Source organism: Poecile atricapillus, chromosome 1 (assembly GCF_030490865.1).
Source record: "Poecile atricapillus isolate bPoeAtr1 chromosome 1, bPoeAtr1.hap1, whole genome shotgun sequence".
Taxonomy (NCBI): Eukaryota; Metazoa; Chordata; class Aves; order Passeriformes; family Paridae; genus Poecile; species Poecile atricapillus.
In genome coordinates, this window is record NC_081249.1 from 15,800,493 (window position 1) to 15,827,612 (window position 27,120).

At 39.3% G+C, this 27,120-nt stretch overlaps 1 protein-coding gene across 1 annotated transcript in view; it reads right to left on the bottom strand.

The window, feature by feature from the left end:
• The window catches only part of PPEF1 (protein phosphatase with EF-hand domain 1), a 34,421-nt gene extending 8,017 nt beyond the window's left edge, over positions 1-26,404 (bottom strand). The window contains exons 1-10 of the mRNA XM_058842260.1: positions 26,146-26,404; positions 20,840-21,028; positions 17,642-17,769; positions 16,813-16,864; positions 10,984-11,156; positions 9,177-9,291; positions 7,275-7,321; positions 3,263-3,429; positions 1,677-1,713; positions 1,076-1,225 (exon numbers count right to left, since the gene is read on the bottom strand). Of these exons, the coding sequence (XP_058698243.1) occupies positions 1,076-1,225; positions 1,677-1,713; positions 3,263-3,429; positions 7,275-7,321; positions 9,177-9,291; positions 10,984-11,156; positions 16,813-16,864; positions 17,642-17,769; positions 20,840-20,903 (933 nt within the window). The 5' untranslated portion in view covers positions 20,904-21,028; positions 26,146-26,404. The remainder of the gene's footprint in view (positions 1-1,075; positions 1,226-1,676; positions 1,714-3,262; positions 3,430-7,274; positions 7,322-9,176; positions 9,292-10,983; positions 11,157-16,812; positions 16,865-17,641; positions 17,770-20,839; positions 21,029-26,145) is intronic.
• Positions 26,405-27,120: the final 716 nt, after the last annotated feature.

The following is a 27,120-nucleotide window of genomic DNA, read 5'->3' on the forward strand; positions in this document are numbered from 1 at the left end:
CACAGTGGTGCAGCCAACAGAGCTAAGACTCCAGTGATCAGAAGTGCTCATGCCCTTTTTCATATCTTTAAAAAAGAGACATAACTGACAGTCCTGCAAAGCATTTATTTCTGCTTTAGAAAATATGAGGATGACAAAAATAGCTCTAGATTCCACAGTCACCGATGACAAGGTACATTAAGTTGCTCAAACACTATTCTCCTATGCCATCTGACATGCTCCACTGTGTCTGTGAATTAGTGTGAGGGGGGCACACAAATCTGGCCTAAAGGGGACTGGTGGAGGGGGCCTACAGAGAAGACTTTCTTTGGAGCCAGGAAAAGGCCAGAGGGGACATCTCTAGCCAATGGGGCACTTCCTTGAACAGCACTGGAGACTTGTACCTAAGTAATGATCTCCACGAGGTCTCCTGGATCTCCATTGACTATAAGGAGTCTCAGCACCCTGATCACAAGCAGACATCTTGATTTAGGTGTCCAAATCAAGACCAAATCCCACACCACTTTCCACTGATTTGAAAGATCTGTGCTTGCTAATCACTTCAGAAAAACACATGTACATTTCTGTCTTAAAAATCCCTGAAAAGCAGTAGATTCTGTTTTATCAAGGCCAGTTCTTGAATTCTGATCCTTCTGGAAAGGCTCTCCCACATGTACAACACTCAGCTGCTGTGAAGGGAGCACCTCACAGGTGGAGAACTTCCCCCACACAACAGATGGCAGAAACACAGCCCCAGGAAAAAAGGCAGCGCTGGAAATACGTGTCTAGATTGATTTCTAAAGTGTTTAAAGGAAATGCCCAAGAATCAAGCCCGATTTCTGGCTAATGTGTCATTGCTGCAGGAGGAGGCATCTAAAGTGGCTTTAGCTATTTTAAGGTCAAAAGACCCAGACAATTGGCTCTCAACATCTACTGCAAACTTCCTTCCTAAGCCCAGATTTTGAAGAAAAATTGAACTATTATTTTTCTTACATGCCTTATACTGCTGCCATGTCCTTTCCTAATGTAAATGTAGCATTTATACTGCAAAATTTTAAAAAGAAAACATTACGTTCACATGAATATGATCTCTTACCTTATTTCTCTCAAGTGCATTCAAGAAATCCAAATCTGTGGTGTCTGAAATCCCCCCATGGAGGATAAGAACTTTGCTATCAATTATAGTTGCAAGGGGAAGCCAGCTAAAAACATCTCGCAGAAGACACAAAATCTGTTTCCAATGGTCCTGTAAAATACACTCTTATATTAGATCCTATTTCTGGTAGAATCTGTTGCTTCTAAGCTCATGGTTTTGCTGAAGTGTCTGGTACAGCTTATATGAACAGTTTTGTTCAGGTGATACCCTGAACTGCAACCCTAACAAACATGTTTTGACATTTACTTTAGGGCCATTTGGTTGTCTCTGCAGCAAAGAAAAAACTTTTTCTTTCATGTACACCTCTTTTTGTGTTCTTGATATGGATGTCACTTATCCTGTAGATCTCTGGGCCTAAGAGACTAGCACTTAAAATTGTTTTGTCAGTCATTCCACTGGTAGGCCAAAATAATTTCACCTATATCACTAAAGTAATTCTCTGCTACATCTAAATAAACTGAAGTTTTCTTGTAAACACAGGTTTCATTTTACATGTGCAAGACTACAAAAAAAAAAATAGGGGATGGAGGAGGAATCTTACCTTGTACTTCTTCGAAACTTCTTTTGTGAAACCGTATCTGAAAACAGGACAGCATCATGAACTGGTTTTCAGTATGTCCCTTCTGCATGATTTCCTGTGCTATGGTGTTTCCCTGGAGTTTTCTAGCCCCTTTTTTCACCTGCCATTCCATCTCACCTCAGCTGAAATATGCTTTCCTCCACTCTGTCTTGAGCATTGAGTTAAACTGTTTTTTTGTATATAACAGAGGTTGGGAACAGAATTCAGCTCAAGAATTATTAAGAGGCCTTTTTGCCAGCTCTTTTAGATACCAGAGAGAAATTCCAAAGTAACATGATGATGGGCAAAGATTCCCACAAAACCTTCAGAGAGTTTCTGTCTTAAATATCATATAATCATAGAATCATGTAATAGAATGGTTTGGGTTGGAAGGGGCCTTAAAGATCATCTTATTCCAACTCCCTGCCATGGGCAGGAACACCTTCCACTAGATAAGATTGCTCAGAGCTTCATCCAACTGTTATGTCTTTTCCCCCACAAGGGGCAAGGATTTTGATACTTCATTCCTTTGACATCAAGATGTGCTTCATCAAGGGCATTTGCACAACACTCAGCTTTCAAATTCACCAATGTGCAGCACTGCTAATCAAAATGCACAGCAAAGAGTGATAGACGGGAATACATCTGTGGACTCAATACCATCACAGACTTAGTATTTTTTGCTATTTTGGGGAGGAATTTTCCTACCTTGTAGATTAAGTAACTGATCTTGGTTTATGTTTGTTGGTTTCAGGGTGTTTTCAATTAGGTGCTGAAAAAGTAACTATCATGTGGAACTGATTCTCTTTTGTGGATCATTAGTAGGACCTGCCTATGGACCTCTGACCCAGGTGCTAACACAGAGGACTGTGTTAAAACAGCAATACATCCTGTGTGCACACATCAAATGATCCAAGGTGAACGGCAGGTTATCCACCAGTCAGTCAGCCAAAGACTTTCTGGGGCAGCTTAGAATTGTAAGGAGTAGGACTGAGGAGTTCTCACATCTCTGAGATGCTTTTTGTCTCCAAGTCACACTTTGACTACAGCCAGAGCCGCTGGCTGTGCTCACCCCCTTGGCTGCACTGCACAGCTGAGTGCAAATATTTGTGTTAGAAAACAGGATGTCAGCTTTCCTGCACTGACACCTCCAACTAATGAAGCTCCTCTGAGTGGAAGGTAGGATATTTACCTGCCCCTTGTGTTAGAGAACTGAAATCTTAGTTCAAAGTTAAATAAAATATCAGATTTTCCTAAATATGTGCTTTAACTAAAACACCATCCTTCCATCAATCCTTCCCCAATTTTGATACTCCGGAAGCTGCACTAAGCCCTCTGACTTCAGTGGATTATGATTAGATGAAGGACAAGACATGACTCCTGTTCAAATGTCTGTGTGTAGCGAGGATGTTCCTTCCCCACACATACGCTGAAAAGGCAAAAGTACACGACTACTTAACAGAACATTATTTCTGTTCTAGGCTGTCACAGTGGATTAAGTAGCATTCAAAAGCTCAAATATTTCCAGTGATAGCCCAGGTACTACCTGCCCCACTCCCAAAATCTACCTCAGGTTCATGATGTAGTCTTCATGGTTTCCTCTATTCAAGTGTAAATCATTGGGATAGATAAGAAGAAATGCAAATAGGATTATAAGTATTTCCATAGAATTTTTCCCTCTGTCGACAAAATCACCATTAAAGACATAGCGGTTTTGTTCTGAAGGCAGACCATTCTGCAGAAATAAAAAAAGGGGCATTTAGAGAGGCTGCTATGCTACTGTAATAAAGGAAATAGCATTTAAATGAGATCCCATTACTAGAAATCCTCAAAAAAATGCTGCATAATACAGAGATCTAAAATGCAGCATTTTTTTATTTCCACTGCTTAGAATAAAAACCTTCATGTCAGACAACCCAAGCCATTAGAGAAAAGAGGACCTCTCTGGCTGTTCTTACAATGCCAACTCTAATCCTTTCCTCTACCTATTATATTTAATCAAAAGGGACCAAAAGGAACATCAGTCTCGTAGTAAAATACACATTCTTGTTAATGCAACTGTCACCAGGAAAAAGTACACTTGCAAACAGAAGGAAGTCATTCAGTTTGAATGGAAGAAATACATGAAAAATTATCTTCTGATATAAGTTTGAATGGATTTAATATATTTACATTGTTTGTAGTGTATACTTCCAAAACTCCTGAGAAGGACTCTAGTCCAGAGGATAAAAAATCTTAAGACAGAACATTGAAGATTTTGATTTTAGTTGCTTTAATCCTGAAAACACTACTTGAATTTTACTATTGAGAGCCAAGATCTACTTGAAAGCTCACAAACCTGAGAGGTCGTATATGCAGGGATTTTTTCCCTTATATTTTTCTGAAGATACAGAGAAATGCTTTGTTATAAATAGTGACTTAGTAAAAACAAGTATTTTGAACCGATGGTATGTTTTATTAGATTAATTAGCAACACATCAATGGGTGCCATCAACTTACAGAAAATATAGCACCACCTGTATGTAGCTTCATCATTTCCAGTCATGAAAATCAGAAATAGTATTTCAACTTTCACTTGCCAGAAAAGGGAAGCCTCTGTTTTCTCAATCGATATGCACAAGAATATCAGTAGAATATCTATAAAATTACATTATAACTGTGGAAGCCACTCTTAAAAGGTTTGGCAGCACTGCAAGACTTCCCACTTGAGTATACCTATGGTGTTAGTATCAAGCCTTACTTGTGCTGCTATGGCATTACTGGTATTCTGCCTTAGTGGGTTTATTGCAGGATGTGTGATGTAGCCAGGGACTCGATGAAATGTGTCATTTGAATCCTTATGAGAATATCTATTTTTGTCCCAGTCAGTGTCCTGTGCTTTCATGTTAGGATGCAGTAGTGAACCTGGGTCTCTCCATCCCAGCTGCTGCAAATTCGGCTTCCTTGGATTTTGCTATAGCCTGTCCTGAGCCCTTTCCAAGTTAACTTAGAAGGGGGCTGTGCTTGCTTTGTGCTCACAGGGGTGGCAATGTACGAGACTTTTCTAATGCAGTGGGTTGAAGTGATTTTAAAAAGGAGAGGATGGATTTCAGGAGTGCAACAGACAGGAGACACTCTGCAGTTTATGGAAAGATAGATAAATAAATACAATCTTTGCCTTAAAACCAATAGGCATGTGAATTCACCAGCAGATTGTGAATATACACATAACCATTCTAACTGCAGTCCTCATGGAAAGTTACATCTACTGGAGCACTCTCCAGATTCCATCATCCTTCTTTTGGAAAAGGTTACACACAATTTCAGTTTTAAACAAGTTTGGTTTGGACTCCTAACTTCAATGTGACATTTTAGTTTTGTTCCACACCCATGCAGTTTCCTTTTCTGTGGTTTCAACCAACGAGAGCAAAACTAAATTAAAGGCTGTTGCAGCCACTGGTGTGTCACAGAGGCAAACAAGGCCCTCTAATGATCAGCAACTTGCTGCTGGGCATTATTACTGTATCTCCTGGGTTAGTGATTAATTAACTTCCGTTTGTTGTTGGCATTTTCTATTGCTTCAGGCTATTTCTATCTATAGCATCCCTTTAACAATCTAATTTAGCAATACATAATTTAAAATTCAAGTGTTTCAAGGAGTATAAGGAAACACTGCAATATAATAAAGATTAATGCAGTGCCTGAATGAACCTTACAAACTGATTATAGAGGGAAAAAGAAAGTGTCTTAGCTTCAGCCAAACCAGGTGTAAGGATTATACACCATCTGCAGCATTGTATCAATATGCTGTAGACTGCCAGCTCTGTGTGTTTGCTGGGGGTGGTTTATGGAAGTGACAAGCCTGGTCTGCATGCAGGCCTCCAGAATCCATTTCAGCTCGGCACTGCCCTGTGCAGCCCGAGATCACTCCCATGGCATTGTTAGGGATTGCACCCTCTTGTTTAAGGTAGTTTGTATCAACTCGGAGGATGAAATCCCTTCCAACTGAAACAGAGTTTGGGAAGGAGGAAAAAACATGGATCCCAGAAGACAACTGGGTTTGCAGCTCATCTGAGTAAACTCTGAGGGGACAGAAAATAGTGTCATTTAATTTGCTTCTCAATAACTAATCAGCTCCATCATATGCTTTCTATATTTTCTACTGTGAAATGACGAAACATTTGCCCATTTTATTTGGTTTGATGGAAGGGACTCCCCTAGAAGTTTAACAGAGGACAACTGGGTGTTATTTCTAGTATGAAGTCAGTGGGAGTTTTGGCTCTGAATTTACTGAAGTCAGGATGAGAGCTGCATTTTTTTTTCTCTTTATAGCATCCATTAGACGAGGGGGAAAGAATCTGTTTACTCCAAAAAAACAAAATGCAGGCTGATTGCAGTTGTAAATAAAGTTATATTTGAGCATTTATCTCCAAAATAGTTATATTTCCCATTCCAGGCTTTATGTATGAAACCAATATGTATCATACTCTTATTCCAGTTTTTAAAAGAGATCTAAATAACTAAGAAACTGCAAGCCAAGGACCAGCTAAAGATGGTTGATTAGTAAGAAAAGCAGGACTCTATAAAAAAAGGTCTGGTTATACTTTCACTATACTTCAACAGACTTCTGGTGTGCACTTGGACAAAACAATCACGTTTTCATTCAACAAGTGTCAGACGAAGTGTAACAAAGGTGGAAGCAGGGGGAGAATTGCATCATTTAAACATCTGGTTTAGCTCACTTCAGTCTCCACTCAGTGCAGATGAATGTGTAAGGATCTGACACAAACCCTTTCCCCCGGAAAGCTCAAATCAAAGAGAATACCTGCTCAGTCAAAGGTGGTGATTCATCATTAAGATAAATATGAAACTAAATACACAACATTTCCTGCATCTTCAGTTAAACTTACAATTGTGGAAAAGCTAGCCTGAAGCTTAATTTGTTCTACACGAGTAAAATCAGGCTATGCTTTTTTAGCATGATAAAAAAGGATGTATAAAGGGTACCCAAAATACTTGTATTTTGTGCAGACCATGTGATTGCTTCCAAGGCTTAAAAAGCTTTCAAACACCACTCTTGTTTCCTGTTAGAAACAAAAATAACTCCCCCAAAGAAACAACAAAAAAATCAACAAACCCAAACAACTAAACCAAAACAACAAAAACCCCCCAAACAACCCAAAAGCAAACCAAAAAATCTGCAGGTATCAGTGGAAGGCCTAAATGAAAGCTTCTGCCTTTTTTCTTGAGTATCAAAATTATCCATGGTGTAGTGTTACATCAGGAACTCAGCTCTTGATTTTAGCAGACTTCAGTCAATATGGAATTTAAAACAGTGGCAGAACTTTGGAGACCTTGCAAGGAGTCCTCCTGCAGTTCAGCATGCAGGAAAGCAATCATCTCTATCTCCTTCACAGTGAGCAGGAGGATATGAAGAAGGAAAAGCTCTGACAAAGACACCAAATAGTTTCACAAACTGTGTGTGTGGTATACGCACACCACATGAGCAGTTCTAATGGTGATAAATCTGTCACACATAAATAATTGTTCTTATTAACGAGTCATAAAGTGAAAATGCTAAATCTCAGGGTGCCTACTTACCTTATAGAATATCAGCAAAAGATCATCCAGGTTTCCATGCAAATCTCCTACAGGAAAAAAAAATTATTATTTTTTAAAAATTTTCTCACAGAGAAGGAAGAAACTGGAATTATAAAACTGGAATTAGTTGGACCTAATAAGCCTTTCTCCATGTTTTCCTTATGTATATAAGCCCAGAAAATGCCACTAAAAGACATTTTGAAATATAAGAGACTTCTGCATACTAATGGCTTTAAATTCACCAAATTTACTTTTTTATACTGCACAACTGAACATGTTTCAGGGACAGGTTTTGATTACTACCAGCAAGAAGTGATGGAGAGTGTCAAGAACTGTCCATGCCTGTGTGCCTCAATGCTAAGGCTACAGGAATGGTGGACTAGGCTGTTTTTGAGAGGTTTGTTTGCACAGGCAAGAGGATTTCACCCCAGCACATCCCCTGTGCATCTGACTGCATTTTATGATCACAGAGCCAATCTCCTCTGTGACTCTGAGTCGGTGTCTCACCACCACCAAGCTGCAGAATTTTCAAAACCTGTCTTGTGATAATATGCTTTTACCACCAATGATTAGCAAAAGTGACATTTTTATGTGTATATGTTTTCTGTGCAACTTTTGATTAATTATGAGCCTGCTGAATTTTTTCTAAGGGATCTTCCAGGGTATGATAGATATTTATCAAATATGTGGATGCAAACATTTCAGGCATATATTTAATCTGCATTATTAATTTGAAATTAAAAGAAATGGAGAGTGATACCTTAAGGAAATCAACATTTTGGACTGATTATACTTAAAAATGGGTTATCAGTCTTCTGCAGAGGGTCTTTCTGGTGACAAAAACTTTTAGTTTCAGTACAGGAGAGGGATCCCTTCTGATGTTGGTTACATAGTGCAAATGCAATACAAACATGAAGAGGAATGGGTATTTAACAAGAACATGTGTTGTGAACAAGCATGAATCTGTGTTTCCTTGGTTTGGAAAGGGGTCTTGTTGGCTTGGTTAATGAATTACTGTTCATACAAAACCTCATTTAAAAAAATCCTTTTCTGGCAATCAAAGTAGATCCATAACCACTTCTTAAAAAACATTATTTGTTTTGTACCTCCCTTATACTACTTTACTACTACACATAGCACACACTGATACATGTCAAGAGTTATGTCATCATCATTGTTCTGTTTTGCAGCTACTGCATTCTGTGTCAAGCCAGGATACCGCATCCCATTATCCATAATTTACAAAAATATAACAAAATAAATAGGCAAAGAGCTCTTAGTTCTTTACAGTGTGACACATTATTCTGTGAGATTAATTTGTTGGTTGTATAAAGACTTACCCATCCTCTTGGATCTCCCTAGAAATGAGGGGTTATTATAATTTCAGTTTATTCTAGATAGTCATGCTGTCAACAAAAGGTCTTTTTTCCACCCATATTAAACCCCCATTAAAATCATTATGGAGTAAATTATGATTAAAATCATTAAAATCATTACTAGTAAGGTCTTTTTCTCAGTGAGAGGAGAAAGAGGTGAGGCTTACAGCCAGTGATCAAAATACTTGGTGGCATTTTAGAGGTGGAAGTGCAGGAGTATTTAAGCTGCACTGCAGTGCTAGCTGAATTAATACTGACTCATTCAGGAACGTTAAACAAGAACAGGAAAGTGGAGATGAGGGAATTTCTTAAAATATACTTACTATGACTCAGGATTTTTTTTTTTTTTTTTTTTGTTTGCTCCAATTTATGCACTTGTGGGGGAAAATAAATAAAAAGAAATATTTTTTTAAAGGGCATTGAAAACGTTATTCTAATGACAGAATTTGGAAATGGCAGTATTATTCACTAACCACTTAGAATATCAACCCATAGCCCAAAGCAGTTACCTTCTCTGGCACCTTACCACAGACAGTTATCTCCTTGGAGTAGGAAGTTGAAAGATGGGTGATATTTGGCATCTCCTTGAGAACCCTCCTAGTTTCACTTAGCAGCTGCAGTACGTAGCGGGCATGAAGCAGCTGTGAGAAGAAAAAGCAGGTAGAAAAGGAAGACTTCTTTGAATTAGGTCTGTGTGCTTTATTAATATCAGACATGTCCTGCCAAGGTAATTTATAATGCAGACCTCCAGACATGAGTACAGGCTGTATGGCCTAGTGCTTGGAATTAGGAGTATTCATAGCTTTGCATTTGCTTCCCAGTGAATGGATATGGAGCCCTTACTGAACTTGTTTTGCAGATTTTCCCACTTTATTTATGCCATACTGTTTCTACTCTTCCTGTTTTTCAGAAGAGATAAGATAGAGCACTCAGAATCATTGCATAAGGCCATCTGTTTAAAGTAATTGGGGAAAAAAAAATAAAAAGGATATAATTCTAGGTGTGAGTAAAAAACAAACAAACAAACAAAAAACCCAGAAAAAGCCCACACAACCTCTAAAACACAAGCCAACAAAAACCCCCCAAAGGCCATAAATTATATTTCAGCAAATTTCAGGAACAATGACAAGAAAATTCCAGTAAGTGCTGCCTTGGTAAGGGTTATCTTCTTGTTCACAACGAATAAATTTTAACAACAGAACACTGAAGTTTCTGGTCTTCTCTCCTAATGCTTTTTATGAAAATTTTGTCGGTTGGTGATTTTTACAACTTTTAACTCCACCAGAGATCTGAGGAATTTTGGTAGAGGAGATAGATGAGCAACAAAATGAGTTTTCAAGATTCATGTTTTTAAGCAAACAAAAAGGTTAATTACATATGACTATTCCCTTAAGAAAATGCCAGCTATAGTTAGAGAAGGGAGAGTGGACAGTAAGGTGAAGTCTGGGTTGGCTTATTTATTATGTGCTTCATATTTTGTACTTTTACAACCAGCCTCCACAGAAAATTTCTGGAGAAAAATATTCTGATTTAGTAAATTAAAAAAGCACGATAGACCCTTGCCCCTTTTATACAGCATATTCTTAAGCACAAATAATTACCAGTTCAAACAAAGCTGCGCCATTTAATGCCTCCCTGCTCCATCCTCATCTTGTGGGCAACAAAAGGGCTTGCTCAGGAATATAGAGAATGAGGAACAGCCTCCTCAGTACCTTGGAAGCTGCAGCCTGAGCTCCAGAGATTTGTGCTATCACTCTGTTCTGCTACATTAGCAATGCTTTATAGTCACTCCACTGTTACAGTGGATTCTTGCACCCTGCAATAGGTGATTAACCCTTACACCCCAATTCCTCTAAAACAATGTGGTACTGGGAAAAAGAGAACCAAACAATGAACACTTTTAACCCATAAAAATATGATAATTAGTTTCTATTTAGCTTACGACACCTTCCCCAGTCCTGCACTCTCATTGAGAACACCTGCCTTGCAGCTGCTAAGGGTTCCCATTTCATTTCACTAGTCCCTGCCTCCTCCCAGAAGCTGGGCCTGGTGGTCATGCAGCAAAGCAGTGAATCAAATGTGGGGACTTGTCTGTCTGAGAACTGTCTGCTTTTGATATTACTGTGTTAGCTTACAGACAGATTAATTTCCCAAGGCAGCTTACCATGCACATTTATGATCACACTGAGCTAGCAGGAAAAAGTAATGAGATGTAAAAGAAGGGTGAAATATCTCTTTGGGCACCAGTTTAGCCTTACATTGGATTGTGGAACTATAGCTTGACAGATGTAAAATAAGTTTAAAAAAAATGAAACAAACTACTTGCAAATTACCTGTTCATTCCTGAAAGCATGAAGGAGAGCATTGGCATCTTCAACAGTAAGGGGGAATGAGAGTCGTGGTCCATAATAGGAGTCTGGAACATTAATCTTCTTTTCAAATTCTTTTAAACATAAGTCTTCATCCACCACCTGAGGAGCACTAGGGCTGGTGAAAATTTGAGAAACTGGAACAAGATGGAAGAAAAACAAAAATGTAGAAACTTCAGTCCCCCACAGAGCTGTAACAGCGTGGCCAGAACTGGCTGAATGTAACTGCTTTAACTGCTGCAGTATTACAGCGGCTGACTCCTGCCTCCTGTAGTGGAAAAGCTCCAGGTCTCCCCAGACTGTTTCACAACACTGAAACCAACCAACCAATCAACCACAACAAGGAAAAAAAGACAAAACCAAAGTTAAAAAAAGGCAAAAACTCTTTTCCAGCTGCTGTTAGCTGTCATCAGGGTGCAAAACATTTTGCACTGAAGTTGTGGAACATTCTGCTCACAGGTAACAAGAACCACCATCTGGTACAAACTTCCTTCTCCTTCCCCCTGAGGCAAGGAGACACAAAAGTCTTGGCTGATTATTTAATGACCATAATCTGTTTAAAGTTCAGTATTACACTTTTAATACAAGTTTTGAAGATTCACTTCTACTGCTTTTATTTTCTACTCAAAAATTTTAGGCTAAATACCAGCAGGTCACAGTGATTATTTTAAAAGTCACCAACAAAATTCTGTTTGTTCACAGCAGATTGCAAATCAAGTCTTTCTGATACAGCTGGGAAACAATGCCAGCTTTTGGTCGGCTGCCATAAAACTACTGGCTGAAATAAAGTAAACAAAAACAGAGTGGTGAAAGTAGAGCATAGCTTCTAATTTTCCCGGAACATGGAGAAAGCAGGAACACTGCTAATTGCTTCAATCCAATATTTTTTTTACATAACCTTAGAACATAACTGACTGATCAACAGATTTCAGTGTTTTCTTCTTGCAGGTTGTCTCAGCCATATATTATTCTAAAATAGAGAACCAGGCCCTAAACAAAAATGTTCTAGCAGATGCTGTCTCAGAGTTGCTCTTGAGAGATGGTTATTGTAAACACTTTTTACTGGGCTGCAGTTAGGTTTTCTGTAACCCTGATTTCCTACAACTGCAAAAAAAATGTATTATTTACAGCTGTGTAGCTGTATTATTTATTGCTGATTTACAGCTGACCTGTAGCTGTGACTCAAAACTCACAGTAGCCAAAACCAGCATGTGGCCTCATAAATTATGACATTCATAAAGACCAACTTGTCTTACAACTGGATAAAATCCATATTGAAGAAATAAGTAGATAAAAATGTAATCTGGATTTTTAAGTCCCTTTTTACTATCAACACTTCAGCTGTGAGCTGATTAGCACATTCAGCGTTAATGCAACATTATACTCAGCCAATTAAATGGATTAAAGCATCAAGTAACAGGAAGGTGCTCAGGGTTCAGCATTTTCACCAAGTGCAGTTTGATTTGCAGTCTTCTACCATGATTACAGCTTTGTCTGGTTGGACACCAGCATGTCACTATGGACTGAAGTTGCTGATTCTCACATGTGATCAGCCAAGCACATTTGCAGCAATTCTTGCTCCAGCTCTAGCAGCAGGCCTCTGGACAGTATCTCTCTTTGCACCCTACTTCCCAAGAAGTGGGTGACTGCAGAACCAACTCCTCAGACCACCCAAATGCTTCATTTCTTGCCTGCTCTAACCAGCTGTTCTCATCTAAATTGACTCCTTCAGAGTCAGTGATCCTCTCAGCGTTTCAAGCCAAGCAGGCCCATGCCTGCTCCTACTCCTGTCTTCCCTTCCAGCACACAGTAGGCCATCCATCCATCACTTTACCTCTGAATATGAACTTGCCTTCCTCACAGACTCACTTCTGTTTTGGCACATGCTCAGGCTGGGAAACCCAATCCTTCCCTATAGGACATATCTCTGCAAAGTACACCTCATTTTCCACTTTCTGGATGAATTGTCAGAGGCCAGTCATGGTCATTACCCTCAAAGTGTGCTTACGGCTCCTCAGGCTGTCTTTCAGTTGGATTTTATGGCTTCTTCCTGCACAGCATGACTGTCCCATCTCTGAACAGTCAGTAATGGATGACCTAATGCAGCCTGGGGAATGACTATGCTGTCTAGCAAGTACCCCAGCTCACCACATGCCCCATACAGGATTAATTCTGAAGGATTCAGCACCCCTCACATTTTGCTAGTCAAAGCTGTCAAGGTTCTTTCAGTTCATACTGAAAGACAGGGATGAAAAGTCTTGGCATGCCTGGTTCAGGCACATGTGTCAAGAAAGAATGAAATATCTTCTGCCAGCGTCTGCATCTCTTCACTCACTAGAGGAAGCACAGGCAATGACCTGCTTTGTACTCTGACACCTGAAGTCTAGCCCAGGCTCAGGGAGTCTTCACTATTAACAAAACCCAAAAAACTACCCTGCAGCCATATTCCATGTTCAGCACAAACAGCCAGAGCTAAGTGGAGTCAATCTGGCCACAGAAAGCTCAAAGACCTGATTCTCCTGACCAGATCACCTTGTCATGGGAGTTTTTCACGGCAAGTCAAAGCTGCCACTGCCAAGAGTGTACTCACTATGGGGGTAACTGGGAATCAGCTACTTCTGCAGCTCTGAAATCAGTTCTCTGTTCTGCCACCATCAGTGTGCCTTCAGCCTGACCACTGGCGTACCTGAGAGCACCTCTGACTCCTGAGAAGTGCTCTTATATAAGCCAGATACTGATGCACAGCCCTCAGGTCAAAGCCAAATGGACACCGAGCCTACAAAGAGGAAGGAGGTCTCTAAAATGCTTCAAACATTTCTTCCTTCACACCATTCCTGGTGCTACAAACTGCAAGCAGCTATAACATTCCCCACTGTAAGAATCACTGTGCAAAACATCTTGGAAGAGTGTTAAAGCTGTAAGGGAGGCATCATGGGGAGTGAAACTGCAGAACACAACACTTTTTTTTTGTTCCCCTTTGAAGGAAGGCTCCAGGAGGTGCCCTCGTGACCTTGAGAGGAACAGGTTTAGATTCCCAGTCCTACCATTTTTCTCAGGATGTGTCTGTAGTCTTCTCACCCTCAATGTGCCCATAAAAGAGTGAGTAAATGGGTCATCTTTTGCTGGAAAGGCAGTTTCCAGCTTTCTCTGACCAGAGAACTTTCCATTGAAAGCTGAGAAGGTAGGAAGGTTGTTTTAGGAAATGAGGGAGAGAAGTGTAAGGTAGAAAAGGGGTTTATTCTTATTTTCCACAAACCCTTACAAAATAGCCTTTAATAAGAAGCAGAACGATACACTCAGCTGTATAATATCCCAATCACAAACTACACTGACATCTTAAGGAGAATGAGAGGATAAAAAAAGCTTTAGGGTATAAGAGATAAACAATCACATCAAAAGCACGACTGTGTTAATGAGATGGCAGCTGCTTTCTTTCTTTGCAAAACATAATCTGAAAAAAACAGATTAAAAAGAGGAAAGTAACAAGATTAATGGTGGAGGCTGAGTAGTTTATAAAGAAAACCACAGATCACAAATTTTTCAGCTAACTTGCTTATCACATACTGAGAAGAACAGTAATATTTTTTGGTAAGAATATTATATACTGTCTTCTTGGAGACAGCTTTTGAACCATATGCTATCACTCTAATTTAAGTGAGCACACACTTAAAAAAGCCAGAAAATTGGAGGTTTTAGAAAATGCTTGAGAATAGCAAAGTCAATTTGAAGCCTCTCTGATTGTTATGTTTACATTCACTGTGGTTCACATCTCAAGATGGTGATTCAGCAAAAGTGGAAGCAGTTCTTTAAGAATCCCTCTATTCACCACTTGATTTTGCTTACATTAGTGGGGCTAGCATGAGTGCTGCAAAGGTCACTTTCAGGAGCAAGCAATCAAGAGCTTAAAGCAAAGAATGCACACGGCCAGCAGTTGGGCAAAATAACCACAGCCCACACAATACACATTCGATATGCAATTCCTCAAAAAAAATCTAAGTCAGCTCCTTTGCATAGGCAGCCTTATATATAAACATACAGCGGAATTTTTCTTTTTTGTTTAGGGTTCTGGTAGCTGTAACACATGCTGTTAGAAAGACAAAAGACAAAAATAGAGCCTTTGGAGCAGTTATCAAGTCTTAACAACATCAGTCCTAAAAGATGGAAGTTTTAAGCTATCAAGACAAAGAACGCTTTACCATAAATCATATACACTTTATCATGTGTTTCAGTCTTAAACACATCTGCAATTCCCAATATCTACAAGACCAAGAGCAGGTGACCTGTGCAGTGGTGATGAGGAGCAGTCCACAGGACCCTCCATATCCCTCACTGTGCACAGGTGAGGCTCGGATCTCCACCTGCACATGAACAGCCTATGCATGTAGCAGTGTGCTCTGCAATGTCTTGAGCCCTAGCAAGTCACCTGAGACACCTCACCTTCATTCCTTCTGTCAGTAGACACAGTTAATAAAGGTGGAAAAATCATATCTACAACAAGCAGTTGTAAAAATCCATTTTAATATTATAATAAAAATAGAGATTAACAATATTGTGCAAAATCTCAGACCTAGAACTACTGTTTTCTTTCCCATTCAGGTGGAAAAGCTGAGCAGAGGTGCACTAGCAGCATGAAGAAGTAGATGAAATGAGCAGTATCTGATTTTCTTTGAATTTGCCAATTCCTTCCCAGGAAGTTAAATGACTAAAGCAGATTTTTTTCACATAATATGGCAGTAATGGAAAAAAAAAATCAAAGGGAGGACTATTGTATCATTTGCCTTGACTTTGGAGCAAGGCTCAAATGTAATTTATTTTTCTGCAGAGCACAGAGAGCATTAGGCACTCTAAAGTATTTAAGAGAGCAAAATTGCAATTTCTACCGGTTGTCATTAGAACACTGAACCACTTAAGGTTTTGATGGTGGTTTTATCCTGCTATCAAAGTATCTTGTGCAAATTTTAATTGAAATAACCCATGGCTAGACCAGATGAAAGAGAAAAGGCATTCTCTTGTAATGCAATAAGAAGGTGACAGCCTCATTTTTAACTCCACTGGGATTAGATCTATTCTGAATTTGTTCAAGGGAGTCATGTTTGTTTTCTGGACTTAGGAATCACTTTCAGTCTGTCCTTCTGTTGAGCTTGACCTCAAAAGTAAGTTATGTCCAAGGATCCCAAAATACTTCAAAAATTAAAGGTTATTCCTTGAATAACTGAAGCTTAATTGAGATGGTTTGTAAAGATTTATCTCCAGCAGTTTAAATTTATTTCCTTTTTTATCATTCACATACTGATACATGTTGCAGTGAAATCTAGAACAAATTATATTAAAACGTGGTCCAGAACTGCCAGAGGTGGTGGGTGGTGGGGGAAAAAGAGCAACCTCTTTCATTATACCTGCCTTAAACCAAGTGAACACATTCTTTCTGAATAATCAACATCTCATAGCTTAAGAAAACATGTATAGAAAGCTGTGAAAATTGGATTCCCTAAGAAGGGCAGCAAAATATAAGGAAGCACTCTGAGCATCTCTGAATATTCTCATAAGGACAACAGGCATCTGTTCTGACTTACTGACTGCTCTGACTTACTAACTGCTCTGACTTACTAAGTAGATAGTGAATAGTGTCAGTGTAACACTTAGAGGATCAAATTCATATTACAGTATTTGGGACATCAAACCTCAAGCCCAATATTTACAGCCATAAGCTGTAAATATCACATTGAAAATTAACTTTCTTCACATCAAATTTTTCAAGCACAATCTGCACATTACTTTTATTTTTATTGTTACCTGAATCAGGATGAGTACAATGATCCAGCATGAATGTAAAAAAGTTGGATAGCTGAGTATGAAAAAGAAAAGAACAAATACACTGATCAGTTTACGTGATCCAACAAGCATTAACATCTTTCTTCCTCAATTACTTGCAATTTCCCGTTTAGGGGAATATAAGTCACTACTGTATATTTCCATAGTGTCAGCCTGCAGTAATGACACAATTTGTGTCCTACTACAAAAATAGCTCGTTTTCCTTTTTTTGCTACGAATTCACAACTGACACTTCATGAATACATAAAATGTTTCAGGGCTGTTTCACTGCTGCTGATGTTTCCCACCACCCAGACTATTTGCCTAGACTTCCTTCATAGTCAATAGAAACAACTGCTACAATGCACTGAGCCAACTTTGACACAGAAGCTAGGATGAACACAAAGGCCTGTAAGTTCCAAATTTCCTATACTGACCCTAAGGGAAGCCTGGGCTGACATGCTGAAACACTGATATCTCTGTTGCACATGTATTGCCTCACAGACAGTTTAGATCACCCTTAGTGATCTATAACTGACCTGCAATCCCTGGCTAACAGAGCTGCTATACAGGAACCTATACCCTAGACATGCTGTATGGCAGAATGGTGTCCTGAAGCCTGTGTAGTTACATTCATCTGTATGACTGTGTATGAATACACACAACTTAGTTCATGTGTCAGGCAGCGAAACAGTTTTATTAATCAAGACCCAGCTTTGTAGAAGAAATCACCACACACCCATTTTGTTTGTGCAACCACAGTCCTGGGGATAACATAACTGTTTTATAGGAAGAATGGAAGATTACAAACCTGTAGTTGATCCTGTTCATCAGCATATTCAATTGACTGAAAGATACTGAGAGAATAGCGGCGCCTCATCTCCAGCCGGGCCATCGTAAAGCGGTACCACTTCTGGATGAGGATTGCAGCTCTAATAACTGTCAAAATAAAGCAGTGGAGTACACATGGATGCAGGGTAATCTACAAGGAAAATATGCATGCTGCCTTTGCAGAATTTTGCAATCAGATGATGATTCAGTCCATTGTGCACAGTCAACAAGATGAAATCCAGTAAAAGTGAGACTGAAAAAAATACATGATGCCTTTACTGTTTCTGTCTTCTGACACAAATCCCAAGCTAGCTGACTTGCTCAGGCCTAAGTAGTTAGTAACCTTTACCATTTAATTCTCTTGAAGATAGTACCCAGGTAAGAAGTCAGTTAAGTTCAGCTGTGGGCACGCTATGGGTTTTGGGAAGGTGAAGAAAGGAAGAACAGTTTAGCCTTTCAACAGTGTATTTCTTTATCAATCTCCTGTAAAAAGCTTTGATTTTTCAAGCTGTGACATGAACAACCATTTATGACAGTATTTGCAACAGCCTCTTCTACCAGAAAGTTTTTGCTGGCAGAGCTGCATCAGCAAACCAGCAAAATTCAAATCCTAAGATAAAAAGTTAACAAATGGTATTGAAGGGTAGAATATGTTGCTTACAGAGAAACCAAACAGGCAGTGAGGTATAGTTCTAGATAGCTTGGCTAACAAAAGAACAGTCACCCCAAAAATTCAATGGAACATGCCAGATGACTGTTTTTGACTATGTGCTGAATATGCATTCCACTCAGCACTTCAAGAAGTTGTGTCTACAATGGTCTCAGTCTGGAAAAGTGCTGGAAACTTCACTGAAGGACAATCATCAAGACTACAGCCTGGAGGAAAGAGCCTGCTGCCTTCAGGCCTCATTCATGCTACAAAGAGATCACATATCCTTTAAATGCTCAGATAAAAGTTTATTAAGCAGAGAAACATCTGGGGGCAGAAAGAGGTCCTGTGATGGGCACTGTCCTGCATTGCAAAACAGTAAAGAAAAACTCTGTACTACAGGGACAACAGTCAATTATTGTAACTTATCACAAATACCAGGAATTTTTACGCTAGAATGAGTGGAACCTGAGCGAGAATTATTTTTTTCTTACTGATAGTTATGCAGGTAGGGACAAATATTAATGGGAAAGTGATTCTATTAATAGAGTATAACATCAAGAAAACATTTTTATAAAAATGCTTACAGATGCCATAACAACATGTTGTTTGCTTATTTTACCATTTATTAGTATACAGTATAGTTAAAGTGGTAAAATTTTCTAGTCTAGACAAGACCAAAATCCAGAAAGTCTCTGATCCTATAGATACTGCATCCATTCTAGAAATATCCTCCTGCCTGAAGGAAACATGATCTTTATATTACTAAGAGCATCCTTCAGACCCTGCATAAACTCTGAGATTTCTTATTTTCTGTACTTTCTGGAAGTCTCCACTACTACAGATCTGAAAGCCTGAGACATTACAGCAAGGCTGTCACCAACATTTCTGTTTTTGAAGAGTACCTAAGGGGCAAAGCACAATCACCAGCACAGAAATGGATTTCCAGCATCAGAGCCATTAAACTTCCCATTAAAGCCCCCTGGGTTGCTTAATGGTCCTGAGCACTTAACATGGCACAGTTCCATTGCTATCACATAAGACAGATACATATCAATCACTTTGGTTAATGTTGCAAATCTAACAGAACATTTCCTGTCTTTCTTTTTTTTTAATTGTACTTATTACAGCACTGTTATTCTCAGGACTGAATCAGAACATGATTTTCATATTAGGCTAAACTGCATCTCTAAAATAAATTGTAATCAGTTGAAGAAGGTCTCTACACCAACAAGTATCTGTTAAATTTGGGTTATTAATGCATTAGAGAAGTGTACAGCCTTAGGCTGAAGATTGAATGATGATTCAGCATCAGCAACTAGACTACCATTGAAGAGCAGAAAGGAAACCATCCAGCAACTCCAGAAGACAAAACACAGTCTAGCAAGCACATAAAATCCTAATCCCCACATCAATGTGCATTGATGGTTGTTGATCAAGAAAGAGTACAGCTCCTCATGCCCACTCCAAGCTTTTACACATTCAGAAATATTCCCAAGTAGCACATCCCCAAGGTCTCACATGGCAGAGACGCATGTAGGCATGGCATGCAAACCCAAAGAGGAAGAGCTGCCTTCCAGTTACAGGTAGGTCTGGGACTCTGGACAATTCCATTCTATTTTCACTGCTGTGGTACAGCCCTGATGCTGCTTTGCAATAGCATACACAAAGCAGGGGGCTGCTCTCAAACTAGTCAGCTGGGATCCCTGTAGCTATGACTAAGTGTTCCTGCTTCTTAGTCACCATCTTCCTGTGTGTCGTGTCCTGGCTTGGTAGCCAAAAAAGCCTTCATTTTCAACCATGGCTGTTCAGCATAATAGTGTCCTAACACTGTGCACAGTACCATGTAACATGGCTCTCTGCTGACCAATAAATTGTGCTTTAATGAAAAATCTTGAAAGAGAACACAGAGGGTCTGAACAAAGGTCTGAGTGAATCCTGGAATCCACCTGCCAGTGCAAAGACTGATGAGTTCATATCAAGGTATGATTAAAAGGAGGGTGATGATCCAAGTCCCTTGGAGACTTTCAGCTGACAGCCTCAGTATTTTTCAGGGAGAATGTCAGGCCAGGCACTTGGTAGGCCAGAAAACTGATTTTGAAGTCATTGTAATAGCTCTGCTTTATTACACTCATTTCATAATTGGGGTCACACAACAGCAGGGAATTGGGGCGGTTTGCCCAGGAACCTGTGGTGTGAAAAGTCATAAAAGGTCCCACTCAATACCTTACCCCCTAAGCTTTGCCAGTGACAGAGTGAGCACAGACACCTCTGAAATTAAGCTTCTGTCCCAGATGCTGTGAATCTTTTACAACCCAATCTGTCAATGTTAGAGGAGATCTAAAGCTGCTTCCTGACCTCAGCCAGCATCTAAAAGCTATGCATGGTCTTAAAAAGAAAATAATTATAATATAATTTCCCTGAACAAGTATTTTGACAACAGGACTGGGGGGGAACATTACCTTGCAATCTTTTTCTGGTGTTAGAGAGAGAACAACCACTTGCCCTGAAGATGAAGGCAACACTCACCATTCTCTGACTTCCTGTCAGCTACAGAACTGCTGCACCCCATGGTTCCAATGATGCTGCCCATCCGTTTTAATTCAGCTGATACGAAGCATGTTCCTCTCAGCTGTTAGCCTTATACACATTTCCTGTGTTGTCCCTTCAGTGATGAGGGGTACACTCCTTTGGGCTCCTGGGCTCCTCCTAGTATTCCTAACAGGGATGAGATTGGGAGGGAGGGATAGGGAGAAAAAACAATCACAGAATCTGAAGTACTTTCAGCACATAACAAATTATTGTACAGCACATCTTGCCTAAACTGGACTATACTAGGATTTTTTTTCCCCACATCTGATTACTATCAACTTGCAGTCAAGAGAAATTAACTTACTAATTAATACAGTTCACTCCTTACATGTTAGTTTAATGTTAATGTGCAGCAGTGATTTCTTATATGAAGAATAGCTATTTAAAGCCTTATTACTAGGGACAAGGGACTATGGAGACACATCACTCTGATGATTTGAAAATTGGAACTGCAGAATTTAAAATATTTTAAATTACATGTAATAGTACTGCTAAAAAACCCCCAACCCTCAATCCTCCTAACACTCCATTGATTTGAAAAGTTGCCTTACCACACCATTTATCACATTCTTGCTCAGTGTCACTACCACCAAATTTACCAGGACAGTCAGTACCATAGCAAATAACTTCATTATCAGATTTAATTTAAATAAAATATCCAATTTTCTGTTGCATTTTTATTGAAAAAAATCCAAGGAAAATATTTTGTTTCATTAGATAGATGAACAAAATGCATTTTGGAGTGAAGTCTTGGGTTTTTCTCCTGGTACTTGCTCAGCTCTTTGCTAAATAGTATCATTTGCTAATGCAATGCACTCTCTAATCAACAAATTCAAATGAATACAATTCCTCTGAGATACAAAATGGATCAATTTCTAAGTGACAAGATGCTCTTAGGTACTGAACTTTGTTTTAGCTAAAGATTTCTTACATGATCATGCTGACACCTCTCTCTGTCTCCAGGGATACATCTGACATCTAGATTATTTTATCTGTTGTTTTGTTTCATTTATATTCCTTTTCTTTTAACTTGAGTTTTAAAACAAAGAAGAAATTCATCAGCATAAAATGAATGCTTAGCTACTATTTTTCTTTGGCTTCACTAGCAGAAATCAAAATAAAAAAAGGATACATAAGAAAAACAACCCATAAATGCATAACTAGGTCAATTTAAATTTCAATAATTAGAAAATACTTACAGTTGTGGGTCTGTATGTGCAGATTTTGACATTTATTACTATTATATATGATATCCTGTCCTGTCATGTTAATATAACACAACTCTTTGTAGTTCTGGGACTGTTTTTCAGGGTCCCACAAAACAAAGGTATCCTACACTTGTGCTCGGTCTGACTCCTTATGAGTCAGTAATCATTTCAGGAAAGAAGGATTTTAAGGTTTTTTACCCACAATGGACTGCTTTACTTCCCTCTGAAGGAGCTGTAATCCAAAAAAGAGTGCTCTTACATTAATTTTGTGCCAATCAATGGCTTTGGCAGCATCAAATACAGCATTTATATTGCTAATAGCTCAAATCTGTCTTCTCTCCAAACAATTCTTGCTCTCCTGGTTACCATCTCCTCACTTTCCCTCTCAAGAAAATCTCAAGCCTTCATTACTCCATATCAAACAAACCAACCATGACTTGAATTGTGATATGAAGACTAAGGGCAAAATAGATTTTACAGTCTAAGTTCTATGGCAGCAAGACTCTTGATTAAAGAGCAGGTCAGCCTGTGCCCAGCAAGTGGGCAATGGGAGCCCCAAACAGAACAGAGCTCCCTCCAAATCACAGCAAACAGTGGGCTTACCCATGAAATGGGGGCTGAATTGTGCTCATATCCTGCTTTCAACGACTGCAGCTTTCCTCCCAGTCATCACCAGTCTCCTCCACATACCTCTAAACTCATGGACTTCTAGAACCTCCTCGAGCAAAGAAATTAAAAGATAGAGCCATAGGGACAGAAATTTTATTGTGACAGCAGTAAATGAAGACAGAAACATGAAGCAGTGAAGAATCATTTGCCATTACAAAATTTCTCCCAAACACTGGCTGATAAAATGGAAAGCTGGGCTTTTACCAAGGTATTGCAAGAGACACAAGGTAGCTAGATGAGAATTTGAAATATAATGCTGTGTTAATATGCTGGATATTATACCACTGATTTACCTTTAAGAGAGAATCGGTCATGTTGAGTAAAGAGCAGGCATTCAATTTCTACAAGTCTGTGATCTGCCCCACTTTTAGACATAACTTCAAAAAATTGCTAGATTTCTCTCAGTTTAGCAAAAAAGCCACTTTTGTGAGAGATAGGCACTGAAAGCACAACCCATCCACAGAAGCAAAATAAAATGTCTTTGCGATCATGCCAATGGACATGCACAAAGCTGAGCCAGTGGCACATGCTGCTTTTTCCTCAGCAACAGGAGTCACTGAACGTTACAGACAGCAAGTGCTCCAAAATTTGGGGTTGAGAACCCAAGCAGTTGAGAGCCTGATTTACAGAAAATATGTCTCAGCATCATTTGGTCCAGATGTAATAGGTGCTGCCCCAAATCAATCATGCCTCCAGTTTGCCAGTCACATAAAGACCAGGTTGCCTCAGCCTCAAGGAAAATGGAAATCCTGTAAAGATTTATAGCTGACTTCTAATGAAATCAGACAGCATGGTCTTTGAGCAGAGAGCCATCCTTTAAAGCACACCTTGCCTTTTAAAATTATTTGAGCTGTGCTACTGGCAGACAAGTGTAAGCTAGGCTAAACCTGAGGCTATGGGAGCCATACAAATTAGAACCACAAAGATTTAAGTTCTTACTCCTCTATCTTTTCAATTGTTTCTTACCTTTGATAAACAAAAATGAAAGGCTTCTCCTTTTATTTTTGTTGGTATGGGGTTTCCATAATTATGCTACTTCCCCTAGAAGTTGTTTCAACAGCTCTCTCCAGCAATGTGCCTCCTTTTGCTACTCATTCCTTTTCCCAATCATATTTGTGAACAGGTAGCTATGATCTCTTCCCATAACACATCTTAGGAGGTACATGTACATGGAGAGGTGATGAGATAGAGACAGTTTTCTGCATAAAGATCATATGGATGGATGGATGCACCTAATGACAGAGGCTTTCCATTGGTGCCGTCTTGCTATAATTTTTTTATTTCACTGTGACTCACAGATTTCCTTTAGAATTGTTTTGCTTTGGAAACTAGGACAGCAGAGAATGTAATATGCTATAATATGTAATAATAAGGTTTTGTGAGGGATTTGCTTTGTGCATTGCTGAGGGAATGAAGCTGGAAAGACTAAAATACCCTAGGGAAGAGAATCCAGACATTAAATCACAGCACTCAGGTCAAGACCTGCAGAAGGACAGGTCTCCAAAACTGTCTTGTTGGGATTATCAAGGATGGGAATCTGGAGATGAGTTGAAGATCTCATTACCTAAAAGACCCACCTTGCAAAAAATAGTATGAAGCAGTCACAGTCTGTAGACATGATTTTCTGAGCCTGAAAGAGTTTCAGCCTGTCAGAGGCTCACCTGTTCCCAGGGGAAAAGTTCCTGGGAACAGTTTTCTCTCCAAAATTGTGTTATTATAAATAAATAATATTTCTCAAAACAATACTGAATAGATGTTCTTAGTGTGTTTTCTCTGGTCCCACCAATGGGACTGAAGAGGGTGTTGGTTTATTATCCAGTCATGTAGCCTGGACCAAAACACCTTATAAAAAGGAGTTAAGAATCCCCAATTAAAGGCTTTACCCTCAGGAAGCAGCTAGTATGTGTGTGTCCGATTATCTTAAAAAGCCTCAATACATCATGTCCATCAGCGACAACAGTCAACTAGCAGAGTGAAATGGAACCTGGCTATGGCACAGGAGCTGTAATTTTGACACCAACACTGAACTGGATCTGCCAAGGGGTTGATATGAGAACATCAAACATAAACAAATCAGTATGTCATTAAGTCTCCATCATTTTACATCCTGGAACAAACTAACATTTCTATTAAGTGTTTTTCAGTGATTATATATATGTGAAAGACAGAAATGAGAAAGGATTTTATGTTAACAGATAATTTCTTCAGCCTGTTCAGGGAAGCAGGGCTACGCTCAATACTGTGCTGATGGAATGACTTCTGTAAGTGGCCGTGTTGATAGACCTCAGTGTTGGGGCCAGGAATCAATAGGGAATGGGATGCATGTGGTGGGTTGAGCGCTGGCCAAATGTTAGTAAGATACCAGAAATCCAGTAAAGCCTGAAAGAGAATAGGATGAAGAATAGGATGAAGTTTTAAGGTGGATTCATATTCCTGAGCCAAAAAATGCACTGCAAAAAGAAATAAAATCAAGAGTAGTAGAAGTGTGAACATGTAGATAATTCAAACAATCCCTGAGCTCAGGAGCTGCATGCAAACCCAAAGAGAATCTGTAGAAAAATATGGTGGGAGAATACCAGTTCATGATATTTATAATCAGTAAAGGGTACATTCACATTTAGACTTTCTTTCTTTTGTGCAGAAAATAAACAAACAAAGCAAGCAACCTCATTTTTTTGTGCAGCAAGGCTTTAGGCAGATATTTTACAAAGAGAAGGAGTAGCAAATACAAGTGGACAAATGCGGTACACATTTTTCTTCACCTTGAAGAATAAGCAAACCCATCATATCACTTTCCAGAAATGTTAAACGCCTCTAGGGGGAGATTTCTTTAGGCAATAAGGGGAAAACTGAAATTCCTGAAGCGAATTTGGTTCTAGTGAACTGAACCCAACTGGAGAATAGAAGTTAACACCCTTTAAGCAAAAAGCTGTATCACATACTGTCCTGCAGTTAATGAGCAGGGTCTTAATGACATCTGAAAAAGCAAACTTCAGAATAAACCTGTGTTGAAATATGAGCCAGTTTAAAAATTAAATTCATGCTTCAGTGTAGTTTTCATAAAATTTTAGTTAAGCATCAGAACAAGGTTCAAAATATAATAAAAATTATTTTTCCTAAAACAAAAAATACATTAAATACATTAATCTCAAAGCTATTTGATCTCATCTGTACTCAGAAGTTTTGGATAACTGATTCAGTCCAGATCAAACATTATAGTTTGAAGCACAGTGATTCTTCTCATGGTAAAATCATAAATAATGACACATACATCTGTAATCTTGTAAATTCACTTTTTTAAATGTGAGCTAAATATATATACATATATATAGATAGATATATACATACCCCACCCAAAAATATTACCTTTTTCCTTTCTGCTTCAGCAGTACTTTGTACAAGAGTACCTTTAGAAGATTCTTTTTTTTTTTTAAGAGCAAGCAACCCCTGAGGGGTGCAGCTCTGCAGAACAGGTGCTCCAATTCTCTCTGGGGCTCTGAAGCTCAGAAGCTGCAATGCACTTGCTCTCCACCTATTTATACAGCTTCCCGAGAGGAAATTTCTTGAATGCTGCTCTTCAGAAACAGTCAGGGGAAAATGCTGTTTTCATCGCCCAACCTGATGTGAAAGCTCATGGCTGCAGCCCTCCAGCTGTGCTGTTTCCATGTTGAAGAGCTGTCTTGTCACCATGCCTCCTGAATCTCAGGGAGAGAAAGGGATGGGCTGAAGTTATCTGCCTTGCATCTGAAGTCACATGATCTCTTTCGGCCTTTCTGCTGTGTTGAGGCAATGATTTGCATTTTAGCAGATCTAGCACACCGGGAAAAAACATAAGGCTGTCCTGGTTATTTGGTTATCTGATGTTACTGGCATGGTTATGAAAGCCCTAAAGGAAAGAAATACTGAATTTACCACAAGGCATTGCATCTGTGTGCAAGTGATGTAAGCGGTCTCCAAATCACTTAGTCATACCCAGATAATGGCACAAGTATGAAGCACTCAGATCTTGTGTTGGGAAGCATTCTGCTAAGGCCTTCAGTTCATTTCTTCATGCATGGACATGTTTTCACCATAAATGTGTGACAGGAATTCTGTGGACTCAGTTCATGTTTTGGCTCGTCTTCTCCTTTTGTGTGACTGCTGGGAGGGGACTGGAGAAGCTGAGAACGCCACAGCCTTGCTCTGGTCAGAAAGCCATGATTTGAAATCAAAGCCTGACCCCCCGGCAGCATGTCCCACATCTGTGACCCAGCTCCTGGCCACGCTGACCCCTGACTCCCAGTAACTGCAGGATCCCTAGGGAAGGGCAGAGACATGATGGTGATTTGTTCCTGCCCACTG